Source organism: Aplysia californica, unplaced genomic scaffold, assembly GCF_000002075.1.
Source record: "Aplysia californica isolate F4 #8 unplaced genomic scaffold, AplCal3.0 scaffold00114, whole genome shotgun sequence".
Lineage (NCBI taxonomy): Eukaryota > Metazoa > Mollusca > Gastropoda > Aplysiida > Aplysiidae > Aplysia > Aplysia californica.
In genome coordinates, this window is record NW_004797384.1 from 966,158 (window position 1) to 982,387 (window position 16,230).

Below are 16,230 nucleotides of genomic sequence, written 5' to 3' on the forward strand. Positions count from 1 at the left end.
TGTGTGTGTGTGTGTGTGTGTGTGCATGTTGTCCCTCGTGTTGTTCATGGCCTTCCTCTGGTCCTTTGACCCTGCAGATTCTATCCTAGCGACCTCCTGGTTGTATCCGTCTCGATTTTCCCTTTACAATGATCTGTCCAAATCATCACCATAATATTCTTCTTCTCGTTGTCATTTCTTGTTCTACCGTTCTCTCCCTAGTCTAGCGGGTGTTATAGAGGGCGTCACCAGTGGTGGGTCGACTTCTCTCTTTTCCCTCTATTTTTTATGCCCTTTTGCTTCCCTGAACTAAAATGGCGTTATTAAAATTGTGTCCACGCCCACTCCTTTATGCAAACAAACAAAAACAAAGGTTTGTTACCCTTCTCCAACATTTCCTCTATAGAAACAAATTTGAGTGTATATCGGATCACGATCGAAACAAGAATCACAAAGTTCTGTTTAATTGCTCTCTACCTAGCTTTGGGAAATTAAATGTCAAAATTTTAGAGTTTTACAGCATGTCAAGTTTTTTCTAAATGCAATTCTGTGAATGTCTTGATAAAGGTTCACAATAATCTTATGATTTTGACAAGGCCAACAAGTAGAACATTTTAGTTTTCAACCTAATTGTCGTATTAAGTAACTCAAAGCATCCTAAAATGTCAGATAGAACTTTGTAATTCTGGTGAAGAGAAATGTCAAGCATCCATTGGTGACGGGTTTGGGCTTCTGTCTGCCGTTTTGGTAGATTTTCCAGGTCTGTGCTCCATGCCCTGCAGTAATCAATTTCTCTATTTATTAGACGCTGCCCGTCCACTGCAAGATGTAACCCTCCAGCACGACCAGTTTTATCAGTTGTTTTCCATGTCCAGGTCGTATACCCGTCTGTTCTCTGATGTCATATTGTCATCTTCTTTCTGGTCTTCTTCTTAATCTTTTCCCTGTTCTGGGTCCCTATCACAGAGCTGATAAAAATTCCCATTCTGTTCATCTTTTGTCCATCTGCTCTTTCACTCTTTCGATGCCGATGCAACCAGCCTATTTCCATTTTTGTCCGAGTATATATTCGAGGACATCTGTCACTCCTGTTTTCGATAATTTTTATGTTGTATTTTTATGCCCAGCATCTACTTTTCCGTTGCTCTCGTACTCGTAGATATACTAGAAATTCCACCCGATCAATCCTACATAGGCTTAATCTTTGACTGGAAGCTACTAAAGTATGTATAGGCCCCTACTGGTATAAAAACTATAGTAAGCTTAATTTTTTTTTTAAATCACTCTGAAATGGTCAACATAAAATGGATTCATTTATGGTGGTTGAAAAGGGACCGGGGGGGGGGGGGTTAAGTGGTCCTTTTTCTGTTGGCAAGAAGTCTTATGATTTTGCTTTTGTGAGCCTTCCTCTATTTGCCATACGGATGGCATTTCTATCTCTTTTTTAAATTTCTTTTATATGGCGGGGGAGGGGTCTCAAATGAATCCTGTGTTTCAAATAGCCCTTTCATCTGCCAGCTCGACGTTCAACCGAAATAATAAGTAATTATTATTAGTAGCTTCAAAAATTATTATTGTTAACCCAAGATTCGAGACGTACGAAGTTCGAGCGTTCATTGAGAGCTCTTTTAGACAAAAAAAAACCCTCTATTAAAACTTCTTGCTTTAACGCCCCTGTGCGTGCACTGCGCTTTTACTTTCGCTTTTATAATTCTTCAGAGTACCGTACTACTGTTTTAGTAAGTACCTAATACAACTCGTGCGTCTAAAACTGAAGCTGACAATAAAATGGCAGTACATTCAGTAAAGCGCCTCTTGTTGGCATGTGTTTTTCGGACTGGTCCCATTAAACTGGGCTCAAGATGTCTTAGTAGTTCTACAACTACAACAACACAGTTTGAGGCGGCTCCGAGCGTAGCGGATGAGGTCAAAGTCGACCATCTGGATGGGGACCAGAAAGGTAAGACAAGGCCTACTTTTACTAGAGAAGCTGGCTCTTGGACAAGGTTCACATCCCATAATAAATACGATTGATATCAAACAGGATGTAGGCACGGGGATCAATGACTAAACTAGCTTCTTCTACAACTACAAGCCTTGTAAACGCCTTGTAACTTGTAACAAGGGACAAAGAAAGTGCGGTAAATTTTTACTTTCACTCCCGCACACAGTGCACTGTTTCAGGGGTCAAACTGCTGTACTGTTTGCTGCAGATCACACGTAAAGCCACTAAAACTGTCGCAAATCAATTATTTTCAAGACAATTTCAAATCTAACTGTAAAATATCAAATTATGGGTAAAAACAGGGGGGGCATGCCCCCCTGTAACCCCCCAGATTTTCTTTTACCCCAGTGGGGCAGGCCCCCCTGGTACCCCCCGATTGGTCCAAAGCACGTCTATCTCGGTTAAAAACAATCAAATATTTCAAAAACTATAATTTGCGATGGAAATGAAGTTGATATTCGTGTTCTGCGCATCAATATTTAGTAGAAAATAGACAACTGGTAGCTGAGTGTGAGACGGGAGGGAAAGTAAAAAAATACCGAAAGTGCCTACTGTCTAATTAAGGCCGGCTCTAGATCTAGATCTATTTCTCCGAACATTCAGGAAAATAAACTTTAAATTTATTTCTCCAAACGGTTTTCGCTCTCAAGATTTGTTAATAATAATTGCGAATAGAGTGGCCCATATGTGAATGTGTGTGTGTGTGTATATATATATGTGTGTAAGATGTGAACGGGGCATTGGGGAGGGGCTGCATGGAGGGATTTTTTTTTTTTTACATGAAGGATTTTAGTTTTTTCTGGGTGACTAAATGCAAAATAGGTTACTGCCAAGGTCAATCAGTCTTGTTTTCTCGCAGTACCTTTTGAAGGTATTTTCAAATGATGTATAGTCCGGGAACGTTGCCCCAACCACAACTGAAGTATCTGACTAGCTCTAGAAATTGAATTTGATGAAAAAAAAGCTCATTCCCAGTCCTCGCAGAATGGCAGAATGAAAGATGATGCCTAAATCTCGCAAATAACCAAAAAATCTTGAGAACGGATACCATTCGGAGAAATAAAGTTCAAGTTTATTTTCCCGGACGTTGGGAGAAATAGTCACTTCGTAAATTTTTTGATGGAAGTGGTTATTTACAGGGAAGTGGTTATTCTCTCCCCGGGTGAGAATAACCTATGTCTCGCTATTCTCATCCCCTCCCTAGTTTTACAGGAAATTACCCAAGAGGGATCATGGCTGAGGTTACCAGGGCTGATGCCCCACAGGATCGTGTTGGTGTCCGAATAGACACAGATCTTGTCACAGTCAGGGTTGTCAAATTGGAGCAAAATCCCAGAAATTTGGCTCTTTTGGATTATGTCTGGCCCGGAGAATTTCATTTGGCTCTCTGGCTCTTTTTTGGCTCCAAACTCAGAATGTTCAAAAAGAAGGGGACAGAAGAGGCTAGAAAAAAGAAAAAGAAAGAATTTTTTTTTTAAATGTTAAAAGAAAGTGAAGAAAAGAGCTTGGATTGCTTAATAAAGTTATTAAGCTAGTTAACACGGTTTAACACCATCGCCCGTTTGGTTTGAATAATTTACAACCTTTCAACCTTCATGCAAGAGCATACATTTTAATAGTCTCATGCTCGTGTCTCGTTACGTTCATACACGCTCTCTGTTCCTTGAACCATAAAATTTATTGTGTGGAGGCACAGAGGCCAGCCATCAGTAAATGTGTAAACAACGAATGGTCCGGACGGCGGCTGGTCCCACATCCCGCTCAGTAGCGTCGGTAGTGAGCCCCCTTTTTTTTACTGGAGAGGCGAAAAATGTTTTGCAATTATTATTATTCGTTCCCAACCACATGCGGTAAGCCACTAAGGGCCTTCTAGGTGACTTTATCGGCCTGAGAGAGGTCAGGGGGGAGTCCTCGCCTCATGCCCACACCGGGGGATGAGAATAGCGAGACATGGGTTATTCTCACCCAGGGTGAGAATAAATGTGGTCATTTAGGCATATTTGTAAACCTACCATTATTCTCACCAGGGGTGAGAATAGCCTATGGCCCTTTGTCTCGCTATTCTCACCCCCTCAGGTGTGCTGACATACAGAACAACACAAAGAATAATTTATAAGTTGTAGAGATAAGTTTCAGATTTATTATTTTGTATTTTTTTTACTTTCCCTCCCGTCTCACACTTAGCTACCAGTTGTCCATTTTCTCCTAAATATTGATGCGCTGAACATGAATATCAACTTCATTTCCGTCGCAAATTAATACTTTTTGAAATATCTGATTGTTCTTAATAGAGATAAAAATGCTTTGGACCAATGGGGTGTTCCACTGACAACCTTGACTGTGACTATTCGGACACGAACACGATCCTGTGGAACATCAGCCCTAGTAACCTCAGCCCTGATTCCTCTAGGGTCATTTCCAGTAAAACGAGAGGGTGAGAATAGGGAGACAAAGGTTATTCTCACCTGTCTCCACATCCTTCTTGATAAACAAAATAATAAGCTGAAACTGTTAAGACTGCTTCAGAGTCTTCTGCCTCTAGCTGCATGCAGCAGTGAACACACACGCACTTGCTTGATTATCCAATTACTGTCACCTTTTTCAACTTTAGCTGTAACCTAACAGCCAATGAAATGTCTTAGAAGGGTCTCAGCAAAGGATGAGCCCGTTCCCATGCTCCTTTTTTATTAAATGAAACGAACTAACAAGAGCTGGCGAAAATTGTTGTTAGAGAGGGCTCATTCTCTGCAAGCCCAGGCAATGGGGGGAAAGTTCATGACACACTTTTCTAAGACACCCAGCAGTAAGCAAAACATGCTCATTGGGCCCTCGTTAGGAATGTCTTGCTCTCTGCGACTACACTGCCTAATCTAGTTACTGTTGTGTGTGTATGTGACACACGACACACATGCACACTCACAGAAACACACCCACTACATAGATTTATTTATCTAAAATTTCTTCTGAACTGACCAAACCTTCCCTTTGAACTCAACCTACTCTCATTACCAAGCTCCACCCACCGCCTCATACAGGGTCTATCATTTTGGGTAATCACAAAGTAGATTTGATTTCTATAATTTAACTTGAGGTAGTTTGAATTAACTTAATTTTTAGTTTAACATAGGCTACTAACTAGTAAATTTTTCACATTGCTTTGGTACAGGTTACAAATGTTAATAATAATGAGCTCATGTAAGTTAGTGACTTCTGGAGAGATAGCCCTATATGAAGAATTGACTTGCTTAGGTGCAGGTGTTTTATTGTCATATATTATTTTGTAGAGACAGCTTTCACCAGTATTCTTATTTTTTAAAGGTCAAATAAAATGTCATTGCTTGTCCAACACCACAAATACTCTTACTCTTAACATGTTTCTCCCCGTAGGTATAGCTGTCCTGTCCCTGCGACGCTTTCGCTACAAGAATGCCATGGGCAAAAACTTCCTGATAAGAGTGAGTAAGAGAACTTTTATCTTTTAGTATGTTAGAACTTTATTATTTTTTTAAAGCAGCTGTAGTCTGCAATGATGCATCTCTCTTCTTGGGTAGCCCATCTAGACTCAAAAGATTTAAAGCAGACCTATCATGATCTGGCAGGAGGAGCATGCTTGCCATTCAGTTTTCAGCTTGCCATTCGGGATTAAATCTTTAGATTTTTATTTCAAGAGCTTCTCATAGTTAAGAGTGATGCATCTCATGAGTTATAGACCTACAATGTATTTGTTTTATGAACAACATATAAAAAGCACTTGAAATAATTACAGCAAGCAATTTTGTGCAACTTGTTAATTTGGTTTTTATAGTCTATAAAACTGAGCAATTGAACTGCATGTGATATTAGTTGAGATAAAAGTTAAACTGAAGCCTCTATAGATAAAAATTGTAGCCTTCTGGTCTCAAAACTGAGGAAATCTTTTCAGATCAGTGATGCTGTTGAGGAGATGAGGTTCAACAACGACATTCGATGTGTCGTAGTTCGAAGTGAAGTTCCAGGAGTCTTTTGTGCAGGTTTGTGCAAATGGAAAAGTTTTTTTTCAACAGTGCAATGAATAAAATAAACATACAGTTAATTTTTAGACTTGACATTGTTCGATAGTTTTGCATAGAATAAATGTCATAATTAACTTCAGAAAACAAAAGACACTGATATTTTAGTCTTAATATTTTTCAATAGTACGTTCCTTTCTTTATTTTCCCTTTTGCTTTGTAAGTAAAGAGTATGAGTAGTAACTGGCGAAGGGCTTTTGCTTTGGATCATTGAGAATAATGTGTTCTATATTTTTTAATTGAAAGGAAATGATGCCATTACCTTGTTGAATTGCGGTAAACTTTTTAAGCAATTTACCATTTTGTGATGACTCTGCAGCTGTGAAGAAAATATAATATTTCTATCAAATAATAAAAGCGTAGTTTTAATTTGTCTGTAAATAGCACTTATGGAAAATGAAAGGATAAAGTTTTATAAATGTAATATATTTGTTTGTTTTCTGGAGCTGTGAACAAAAAAGCTGAACCAATCCTATGCTCCATTGGGGTTTTTTTTATGTGATTATGATGCTTGAGTTGTTTAGGAGTTTGGGGGGGGGGGAGGTTGGTTATTGGTTTGTTTTTTATAAATATATATCTTTCCTTTAAGTGTTTAAACCATAGTGTAAGTTTTTCTTTTGCCATATTTACACATTTGTTACTCGGCTTGAATATTGCAGCAAGTATTTTTATGAATTTAATGTAACTATTTTAATGAAAAAATACAACTTACAATGGCAGCTCTTTTACTGCTGGAATATGTGATGTAGTCTGGTTTCTTTACTGTCACTTTATTGTAGGTGCTGATCTCAAAGAACGATTGCAGATGACAGACAAGGAGGTGGCTGAATTTGTCAATACTCATATACGAGAGAATATCACTCGTCTCCAGAACCTGCCTATGCCGACCATCGCTGCTATTGATGGGGCTGCCCTGGGAGGGGGACTGGAGCTGGCTCTTGGCTGTGATCTCAGGGTCGCTTGTAAGTGGGTCATGTGTTTTGTGTTCATCCTGTGTCCAAGAAGATGGCATTAATTTTCTTTGCAACAAAGAATAAATTAACGCTATGCTGCAACTGAGCACAAGTAACTTTGTGATAATCCTAAATTACAGTCATACCCCGTTGTATTGCCTATACCTTGGGATGAGCATGAAGTTGGCTGCACAGCGGGGCTGACAGTACAACAAAGTTTTCATGTCCTGTGTTAAATACATTTACCACTGAATGCCCAATGTCAAGGGAACTTGTTTACCAATCAACAGATGAATTAATGTGTTATCTCCCTTCGATCTGTCACTTAGACTTGAGCCTGAATCCTCACTAAATAAAAGCCCCCATTTGCAATTGCCTGCCTGTTACTTATTGGGCTGATATCTGATGACGCCAGAAATTTTGCCAGGGGAATGAGATGGCGAGGTTCATTTAAAGTTTCTCCAGGCGACTTAAAAATTGAATTCCAATTGCCTTTTTTTTTATATTGACCAAGGCCTAAAAATATTAGCATTTTTATAACCAGCACCTCAAATTTAGTCAGATTCTATCGAGAGCGAAATTTGATGCTGAATTAAAAAGTTATATTTTATTTTTTGTATTCTTCTATATTACACTTTTTATTGTATTCATTACACAACATATCTCATGTGTTTTGTGTCTGAGCACATCTCTAAAACTACAACTTTCATATTTTGAAATTACAGTTGTTTGGATTGTAGCTGATTTTTGTTTAAAAATTAATTTCCATTTTCAGCAAGTAATGCCAAAATAGGTCTGATAGAAACAAGCCTGGCAATATTTCCTGGCGGGGGTGGCACTCAGCGTTTGCCCCGTACAGTCGGGGTCGCTCTGGCTAAAGAGCTCATCTTCACAAGCCGTGTTCTGGATGGTGTGCAGGCTAAGGAGCACGGAATCGTCAACCACTGTGTGGAACAAAACGACAACGGAGACGCTGCCTACCTCCGAGCTCTCCAGCTGGCAGAGGAAATTTTGCCAAATGTAAGTTATCGTTAAATGATATCAAGAGGTTAGCCTGGGATAGAGAAATGTGAAAAGAGTTTGTTTGTGGCCTTTACACCCTGATCCAAGGTGAAAAAGGCGTTGATGATGATGAAGATGAAGTCAGAGTTTGACTTAAGTCTTCTGCTTAGAGAACTTGAACAGATGGGTGACAGAAAAAATTCAGAATAAATAATAAACTGTCCAATATGCCATAATTGCCATCTGTCCGAGACAATCACCTAAACAAATGACCGAGGTCAAGTGCGAGAACTGAACAACACATCAACAATTGTGGTTCACCAAGCTTTTTTCTACTCTGATTTCTGATACTGTCAAAAACCTGTATAATCCGAGTTTTTCCCATCACCCATCTGCTCAAGTTTTCGTACTAAATTATTCTTGAACTGCCTCTTCCTGTTTTGCCTTTTATTTTTACCACTGAGAGCAAAATGTTCAAGGCCTTTACGTGGGTCAAGTGTCCTAGAAACTTCACTTGTGTCTCTGGCAATATTCCTATTCATGGACATCTCACACTGGTACTTTCTGCACAGCCTCATTTGATTTTTTTGCTCCATGATATTTCCAACATTCTCCTCATTGGTGGACGCAGAAAATCACTATTCATTTCTCCTGCACACCTGAAAGATGCTGAAAGAATCCATTTGTCCCAGAAATCCAATCAGATCAGACAGTTCAGTTTTGCAGAGTTTAACTCATTCGCTACGTATTATTTTTGGCTTGTGGGCGAATTTTTTTCGGGAGGGCGAAATGAGATGATGACTAGTGCGCAGTTCAAAGGTCTTTGGGGCTACAAATTCAAATAAATATTAACATATTATATACCTAACTGTTCAGTATGGTTTGTCGAATACATCTGTAACGTTTGTTTGTGTAATTTTCAACTTTCGTTCCTGTAAGAGGCGATTATGCTACACAATTTTGATAATCTTTGGTGAAACTCCAAAATATGTTTGCACCTAGTCAAATGATACATCGAAATAACCATAAAAGAATATAAAACTGGAAAATATTAAAAAATTTGTAGTTGTTTACATACATTCCATAATATTTGTACATTTGGATCATAACATCCGATATTGAAAAAAAATAATTTTGTTTTATGATCTTGAAAAAAGGATCACAAACAGAAAAAAAAACTCTTATCTTATACATTGGAATCCCGTTATAACGAGAGGGAGGGGACCGGAGCAAATTGTCTGTTATAGCAGGATTCTCGCTATAAGGGATCCAGTAATAAATTCAAGGGAAACTGTAAAGTAGGCCTAATCTATGAGTTTGGTGTTCTGTTTTTCCTTTTGCTATCTCCCCTGATGATGATTTTGTTTCAACATGACCTCTAGGTCTTACTTGACCGAAAATCGAATCAGGTTTGTTTCTCTAACGCTAGATCTAGCGATGTGGACTGACAGCTCGGCGTTGGCGATCAGAAAGAAGGGGCTCTGGGCTAACTCGCCCGCTGTGTTTTCCCCCCACCCCACCCCACCCCACCCTGTGGTGCATTCTGTCTGCTTGCGCATATCACACATTCGCTCCATCCATCACATTGCTGTGACCTCTCCATCCCCGCATCGGAGAAGTGAGAGGCATGGCAGGCCTTGATAATCTAAACTGGCCTATCACGTGATGCATTCTGCTTGTCTGCGTATGCCACACCCTCCCTACTCAGTTGCTCCGGCCTTCATTGTTGACGCACATGGGCTCTCCTATTCTTTGTTTCACAAGATCAGCAACAAGTTTCTCACCTGGCGAGGTCTTGCATTATGTATAATTGGCCTATGTCATGTGCACAGCAGCAGCAATATTCCGCTATAACCGACTCGCAAGTGTGTCTGATAGCGCTATAGCAGTATTTTATTTACAAAGGTAAAGAGGAGAACAAAACGGGGTTTTAGAATAGTGCCTTTATAGCAGACTTCTCGTTTTTTCTGGACTCGTTATAAGTGGACTCCACTGTAATACTTATATGGAATTATTCAGAATTGCATTTGGAATAAACCTTACATGTCTTGAGTGGCACGTTTTGTGCATTTTCACCAAAAAGTAGTAATTTTGGGGAGAAAAAAATATTTTGACAATTTAGATCTAGATCTCAAAAATATTGATTTCTCAATAACAGTGCATTAGCAATTTGAACCCAATAGTATCAATATTATAAAGAAGAGTCCTACATTTCTTTAGTGAGCAAAATAATGATACATTTTGTTGCGTAAAAGTACTATGAGTGGTGTCTGGGCTAGAATTTTGGCATCGCGATAAAACAAAGTCGTATAAACTAGGAAATCGCGCTTCAAAACTGAATCAAAACTTTCGATTTTCGGAGGAAACGCTTGACCCGAAAGTCAATGTTATATTACAACCTTTATTTTAACATGGATGTGTGGATTGGAATAAAATCTAAGCTAGAATTATAGGTCGGTTCAAGCCGTCGGGGGCAGCTTGGCATACGGAAGACACTTTCGCCACGCCGCTGCCCACGGCTCGGCGTAGCGAATGAGTTAAACATTTCATGTGTTGCTACCCCTTGTTTTGATGAATACAATGAAATAATAACATGGAGAATTATGTGTGTGCTAAGCTTTTATCTAATTTTTGCTATAATTTTTTTTTAGGGTCCCATTGGTGTGCGCATGGCAAAGGCTGCAATCAGTAAAGGATCTCAGGTAAGCATTTTATACCTTTTTACTGGAATGTCTGTTTTCCACTCTGAGAACAGTTGTAGCAGTGGCAAATCATAATCGCCGATGTCTGTTTCAAACCATGCATTTGAAAAAAGAGAAGAAGAAACTTGGTGTCTGAAAAGAAGTCGCAGAAAACTTTGTATGAGAGTGAAATTTTTTTTTAAGTGAAACCTTGTTGTGAGATGAGTCTGGGTCTTAGGGCTAAAGGGAAAGAGTGCTTTTTGGCCAGACTAGATTGGGAAGGGGGAATTTGTGGGAGGGTAAGGCTGATTCATGTTTACTTACTTGTTTGTTTTGATATATTTTTTTGCAGACCTTCAGTCTTTGATGCTTGTACATAGTAAAACCCATCAGACTTCAGTGAGTTAACAGACTGTGTGTACCCATGTAGGTTCATTGGTAACTGTTCCATCTTGCATACAAAATTTGAGTTACAGGCAGAAGTAAGAAGACTGTTCACCTCCTCAGGAGTATCTGCTTAACAAAGAGTAAGAGAGTGTAAACTTAAAGACACTGATGTAGATGCATCTGCCTATAAAAATTGTTAGTAGTATCTTAGTCTGTTAATTGTCAATATAGTGTTGACACCTGGTGTTTGACAACTTTTCAACAAACCATTAACGTATAGACCTTTCCATTACAGTGGAATCCTGTTATAACGAGAGGGAGGGGACCGGAGCGAAATGTCTGTTATAGCAGGATTCTCGCTATAAGGGATCCAGTTCCCCCCCCAAATAGACCCACCTCTTCGTGGTGGGGGGGGATTAGTACTCTTCGAATAGGAAAAGAAAAAGAGGAAGCAAACGGGTCAAGGGGTGACCCCGAAAAGAGACATATTACTTTACTATGTTTCTTACTCTTTCTATTTATTGTCTTTATTGTGGAATCCTATTATAACGAGAGGGAGGGGACTGGAGCAAAATGTCTGTTATAGCAGGATTCTCACTATAAGGGATCCAGTAATTAATTCAAAGGAAACTGTAAAGTAGGCCTAATATATGAGTTTGGTGTTCTGTTTATTTCCTTTTGTTATCTCCCCTGATTATGATTTTGTTTCAACATGACCTCTAGGTCTTACTTGATAAAAAATCGAATCAGGTTTGTTTCTCTAGCGCTAGATTTAGGGGTGTTGAGTGACAGCTCGGCGTTGGCAATCAGAAAGAAAGGGCTCTGGGCTAACTTACCCGCTGTGTTCCCCCCCCCCCCCCCAACCCCCCCCCCCGGGGGACCCACCGTCGGGCGCGCGCCTCACCCCCCCCCCCCCCCCCAACCACACCCTGTGGTGCATTCCGTCAGCTTGTGCTCGTCACACATTCGCTCCATCCATCACATTTCTGTAACCCTATACGTTCTCTGACTGTCTAGCTGTAACCTCTCCATCTCCGCATCGGAGAAGTGAGAGGCATGGTAGGCCTTGATAATCTAAACTAGGCTTACGCTGGCCTATCACGTGATGCGTTCTGCTTGTCTGCGCATGCCACACCCTCCCTAATCAGTCGCTCTAGCCTTCATTGTTGATACATGTTGGCTCTCCCATTCTTCGTTTGGCTAGATCACCAACAAGTTTCTCAACTGGCGAGGTTTTACATTATATATAATTGGCCAATATACGCTGTGCACCGTGCAGGAATATTCCGCTATAACCGACTCGTGTGTTTGTTTGATAGGGCTATAGCAGTATTTTATTTACAAAGGTAAAGAGGAGAAAAAAACGGGGTTTTAGAATAGTGTCTTTATAACAAGCTTCTCGTTTTTTCCGGACTCGTTATAAGTGGACTCCACTGTATTTTGCAGAGCAGTGGTCATTGACTTTTCAAAAAATGTATAATACTTTTATTTCAGGTTGATTTAGAATCTGGTCTCAAGTTTGAAGAAGCATACTATGCTCAGGTGTGTATTGAAGACTTTCTTTCTATTTTTTGGGGGGGGATTGATAGATTTTAGAGAATGTGTTGATTCTTTTACCTGAATATCTGTGTATGCGCATATAGTATGTGGGGATTTACAAATTATAAGTGCTGAAGCCAAGAGAGAAGTCCACAAGAGGCTCACCTCCACAAGTGGAAATGAAGCTTTTAAATGCTCAAAATTTGGGAAACTCTTTTTTGTTGCGATTGGTCTCATTACCCATAATAACAGACACAGACACAGTATCCCTGCAGACAGACAGGGATATTTGATAAAAATCTACCCAAACCATCACCACAACACCATGACACTGATCTTATGTGTCAGGGAGTGCTGCATATTTCAAAATGCAAAACAAAAGTAGACTAAATATTTCAGCCTTCTTTCTCTCATCATGTATGAGCTGTAAAGCACATAGCCCATGCTGTTAAGCATGGATATGCTGTATAAAAATGCTATTATTATTATTATTTATTTTTACTATTATTCTCAAAATATTGGTTATGTTCATAATTTACTAAATGCAGAGACTTGTGTGCTGTCCATTTCTCAAAATTTTATTTTCATTGCTTGGCTATTTTTTATTTCTGTGTGTATGCAGATTATTCCAACAAAGGACCGTATTGAAGGCCTGAAAGCATTCAAGGAAAAGCGTCGCCCAAAATACGAAGGACATTAGGATGTCTGCAGCAAAGACAAGAGTCATGCCCTTGGAGTCTCTTTGCCAGCAGATAAAATTACCCTTTTGAGATTTTGTCTGGAGAATGATGCAAAAATGTCATATCTGCCGAATTATTGTTTTGAGAATATAATTTTGGAGGGAGCTCAAATTTAGTTGATGTTACAATTTAGAAGTATGTGTTGTAGACATAAAAAATTACTTCAGCTGACTAGTAATTATACATTAAATCTACAAATGGCCGCTTGCACTGCATGCTTCCCAGGAAGTTGAAGTTGTTTCAGAATGCTCTCGGGTCTACTGGGGTAATAGTACAGATTGTGAAGCGCATAGAGCTTGCTGTTGAGTGGGGATTTGAGCTATACAAATGCTATCTATTATTATTTATTATTATTAAATAATTTGGTCTCTGAGATAACCATGCAGTGCAACAACAAAACTTTAGATGATTAAGGTGAAAGGACTATTTGAAATTCCGTCTAATCTAATTAAATAATTTGGTCTCTGAGATAACCATGCAGTGCAACAACAAAACTTTAGATGATTAAGGTGAAAGGACTATTTGAAATTCCGTCTAATCTAATCAAGAACAAATAGCTAAGTCTGATTGTGTGCTTCAGCCAATGCATAAATCTCAGCTTTCAGTTCTGAAGTAAAACAAGTTCATTATGTGTAATTTCTGTATTTATGTAATCGCAGAATCAAAATGAAGCAAAGATGTTGTTTTTTTTACAGAACATTTACTCAGGGAAATCTATTCCACAAATTGTGTTCTAAACACATACATTTGAAAAGATATTATTTATTTAGCAAGATGCATAATTTATTTATATATGTATATATATTCAGTTATTTGAAAAACTGTTGCTTTACTGTAGCCTGTATTCAGCAGTGTTTTGGGATTTCTTTACATGTGTGTACTTTTTCCCCCCTTCTCTTCTATTCAAATGTACTTTACTGTCGCTTACGACTTACATTACATGCACTGTGTGCATAATAATAATATGTCTGTAGGGGTTTTTTTTCCTGCAGTACGCAATAAGTTTTATAACCTCACTCCAACATAGATGGCTCATTTAGGGAAAAGGAAACCAGGGCATCTCAGGTTGTTTGTATGACGGGGTTTGATTTATACCTTAAAGACGAAAAGACTATCTCATCAAAGCTGGGGCTAAGGGTTTGATTCCAATGAGTGCGGCATTGCAGCTGTACCTTTCACTGAAAATGTGAGGAAGAAATAACAAGCTTAGTGGCTTCACTTTTGATGGGAGGTACTTATTTTCACAAAGAAAAGGTTTACCGTGAGCTGAAATGCTGACTCAGACCTTCTGACCTCAGGAAGTTTAAACATATTGTCTTGCTTAATGCCATAGCTGTGAAGCCCCATCATGAACTCATAAAATTAATATAACCGTAAGCAGTGATTTTACCCTTCTTTTTCTTCAAGTGCCAGAAATAAAACAGAAATCCTTGATCATGCTTCACCATTTCCCATCACCTATATCTTCAAGTTCTCTGAGTTGATTATTCTTAGTCTACCTCTGCCTCTTTTCCCTTCTCTTTTTCTACTGAGAGCAAAATGCTCAAGGTCTTAATGCAAATTCAAGTGTCCTAGGAACTACATCATCTCTTTCAAATTGTTTCTACTAGTGATCATCCCATGCTGGCTTTTTTTTCCTGTACTCTCTCATTTGATTTCATTTCATTCCATAAAATTCTCAACTGTATCTCTGGAAACCACATTTTTGTTGCCTGTGGTTTATTTTTGCTCTCTTTAGTAATCTTCCAATACTCACAGCAGTATTAAATTGGGTGGAATTACACATTGCCTTTTTAAACTCCTGCTTTGGTTGTCTTTGAGATACCAGTGTTTCTATTTTTGGAGATTCGACTCATTTTATTGAAGTCTTTAGCTATTGCAATTCTTCATTTTATTTTTATGGTACATTCACTTTCAAAGGTAATTCAAATGTCAGGGGTGTTTAAACTTTTAAATACTGTTTAATCTTCTCATTTTTGCTAATGAATTGAGGGATGGGATTTACTGCGTTTTCAGATATTATCAGTATCTTGCACCCTGTTTATATCTGAACATTGAAAATAACCCTTTGCAGCTCTACATTCCCTTTCAGTCGCAGCATTATCAAGAAGCAATTGAAGGTACTTTTCAGAATCTGCGAATTCTATCTGTCCCACTAGCTCATCTGATATTATTAATATTGTCTCCATTTAATTTGAGATATGGGCATTGTTCTACTTCTATATTTTTAAAGATTGTTTTGCTGGATGTGGTGAAAAGATCTGATGAGTTAACACAGCCTTGTCTAACTCCTCTTTGTATTTTTTTCTATTAGCTGTACTATCCATCTATTCATAAAGCAGCGTTTTGATTTGCTCACTTATAATAAATATTCCAGTGTCTTCATGTGGGAAAAAGAATAAAGGAAAATATCAAAATTTCTTTACATTGTTTTCTGTTATGATGTACATGTATTTCTTTTCTCTATAAAAGGCATTTGTGCTTTTTTGAGAGATTTCATTTTATGAATACAAATATTGTTGTAAATTATACAGCATAAAATGAATACCTGTATAAGCGGATGGTTGGAGGGCATCACCGATATAAGTCCTACTTCTTTACTTTCCCTCTGTTGTGTCTGCCTTCCTGTCGGTCTTACTTCTTCTCTGCACTTAAGGACCATTATTGTGTCGATGTGCCTCTCTTTATTAAAACAAACAAACCAGTACAAATTTCAGCAAGATTGGATCAAACAAACCCGTACAAACTTCAAGCAAGACTGGATCGCTAAAATAATTACTGTCTGTCGACTGGGCCGCTGTATCCCACTCGGCCTTTGTTGGCATTGTCAATTTGGGCTGGGGACATAAAATACTTAATTTGCTTCTTTTTTTTTTAAGCAACACAATCCCTTTA

At 38.7% G+C, this 16,230-nt stretch overlaps 1 protein-coding gene across 1 annotated transcript; it reads left to right on the forward strand.

The window, feature by feature from the left end:
• The first annotated feature begins 1,554 nt into the window (after positions 1-1,554).
• On the forward strand, positions 1,555-13,603 carry LOC101845231 (methylglutaconyl-CoA hydratase, mitochondrial). The gene is made up of 8 exons (XM_005095819.3): positions 1,555-1,939; positions 5,372-5,439; positions 5,907-5,994; positions 6,813-6,995; positions 7,762-8,006; positions 10,640-10,690; positions 12,551-12,598; positions 13,218-13,603. Exons 1-8 carry the CDS (start codon positions 1,768-1,770, stop codon positions 13,293-13,295), a joined length of 933 nt encoding a protein of 310 aa, XP_005095876.1. The 5' UTR covers positions 1,555-1,767; the 3' UTR covers positions 13,296-13,603.
• Positions 13,604-16,230: the final 2,627 nt, after the last annotated feature.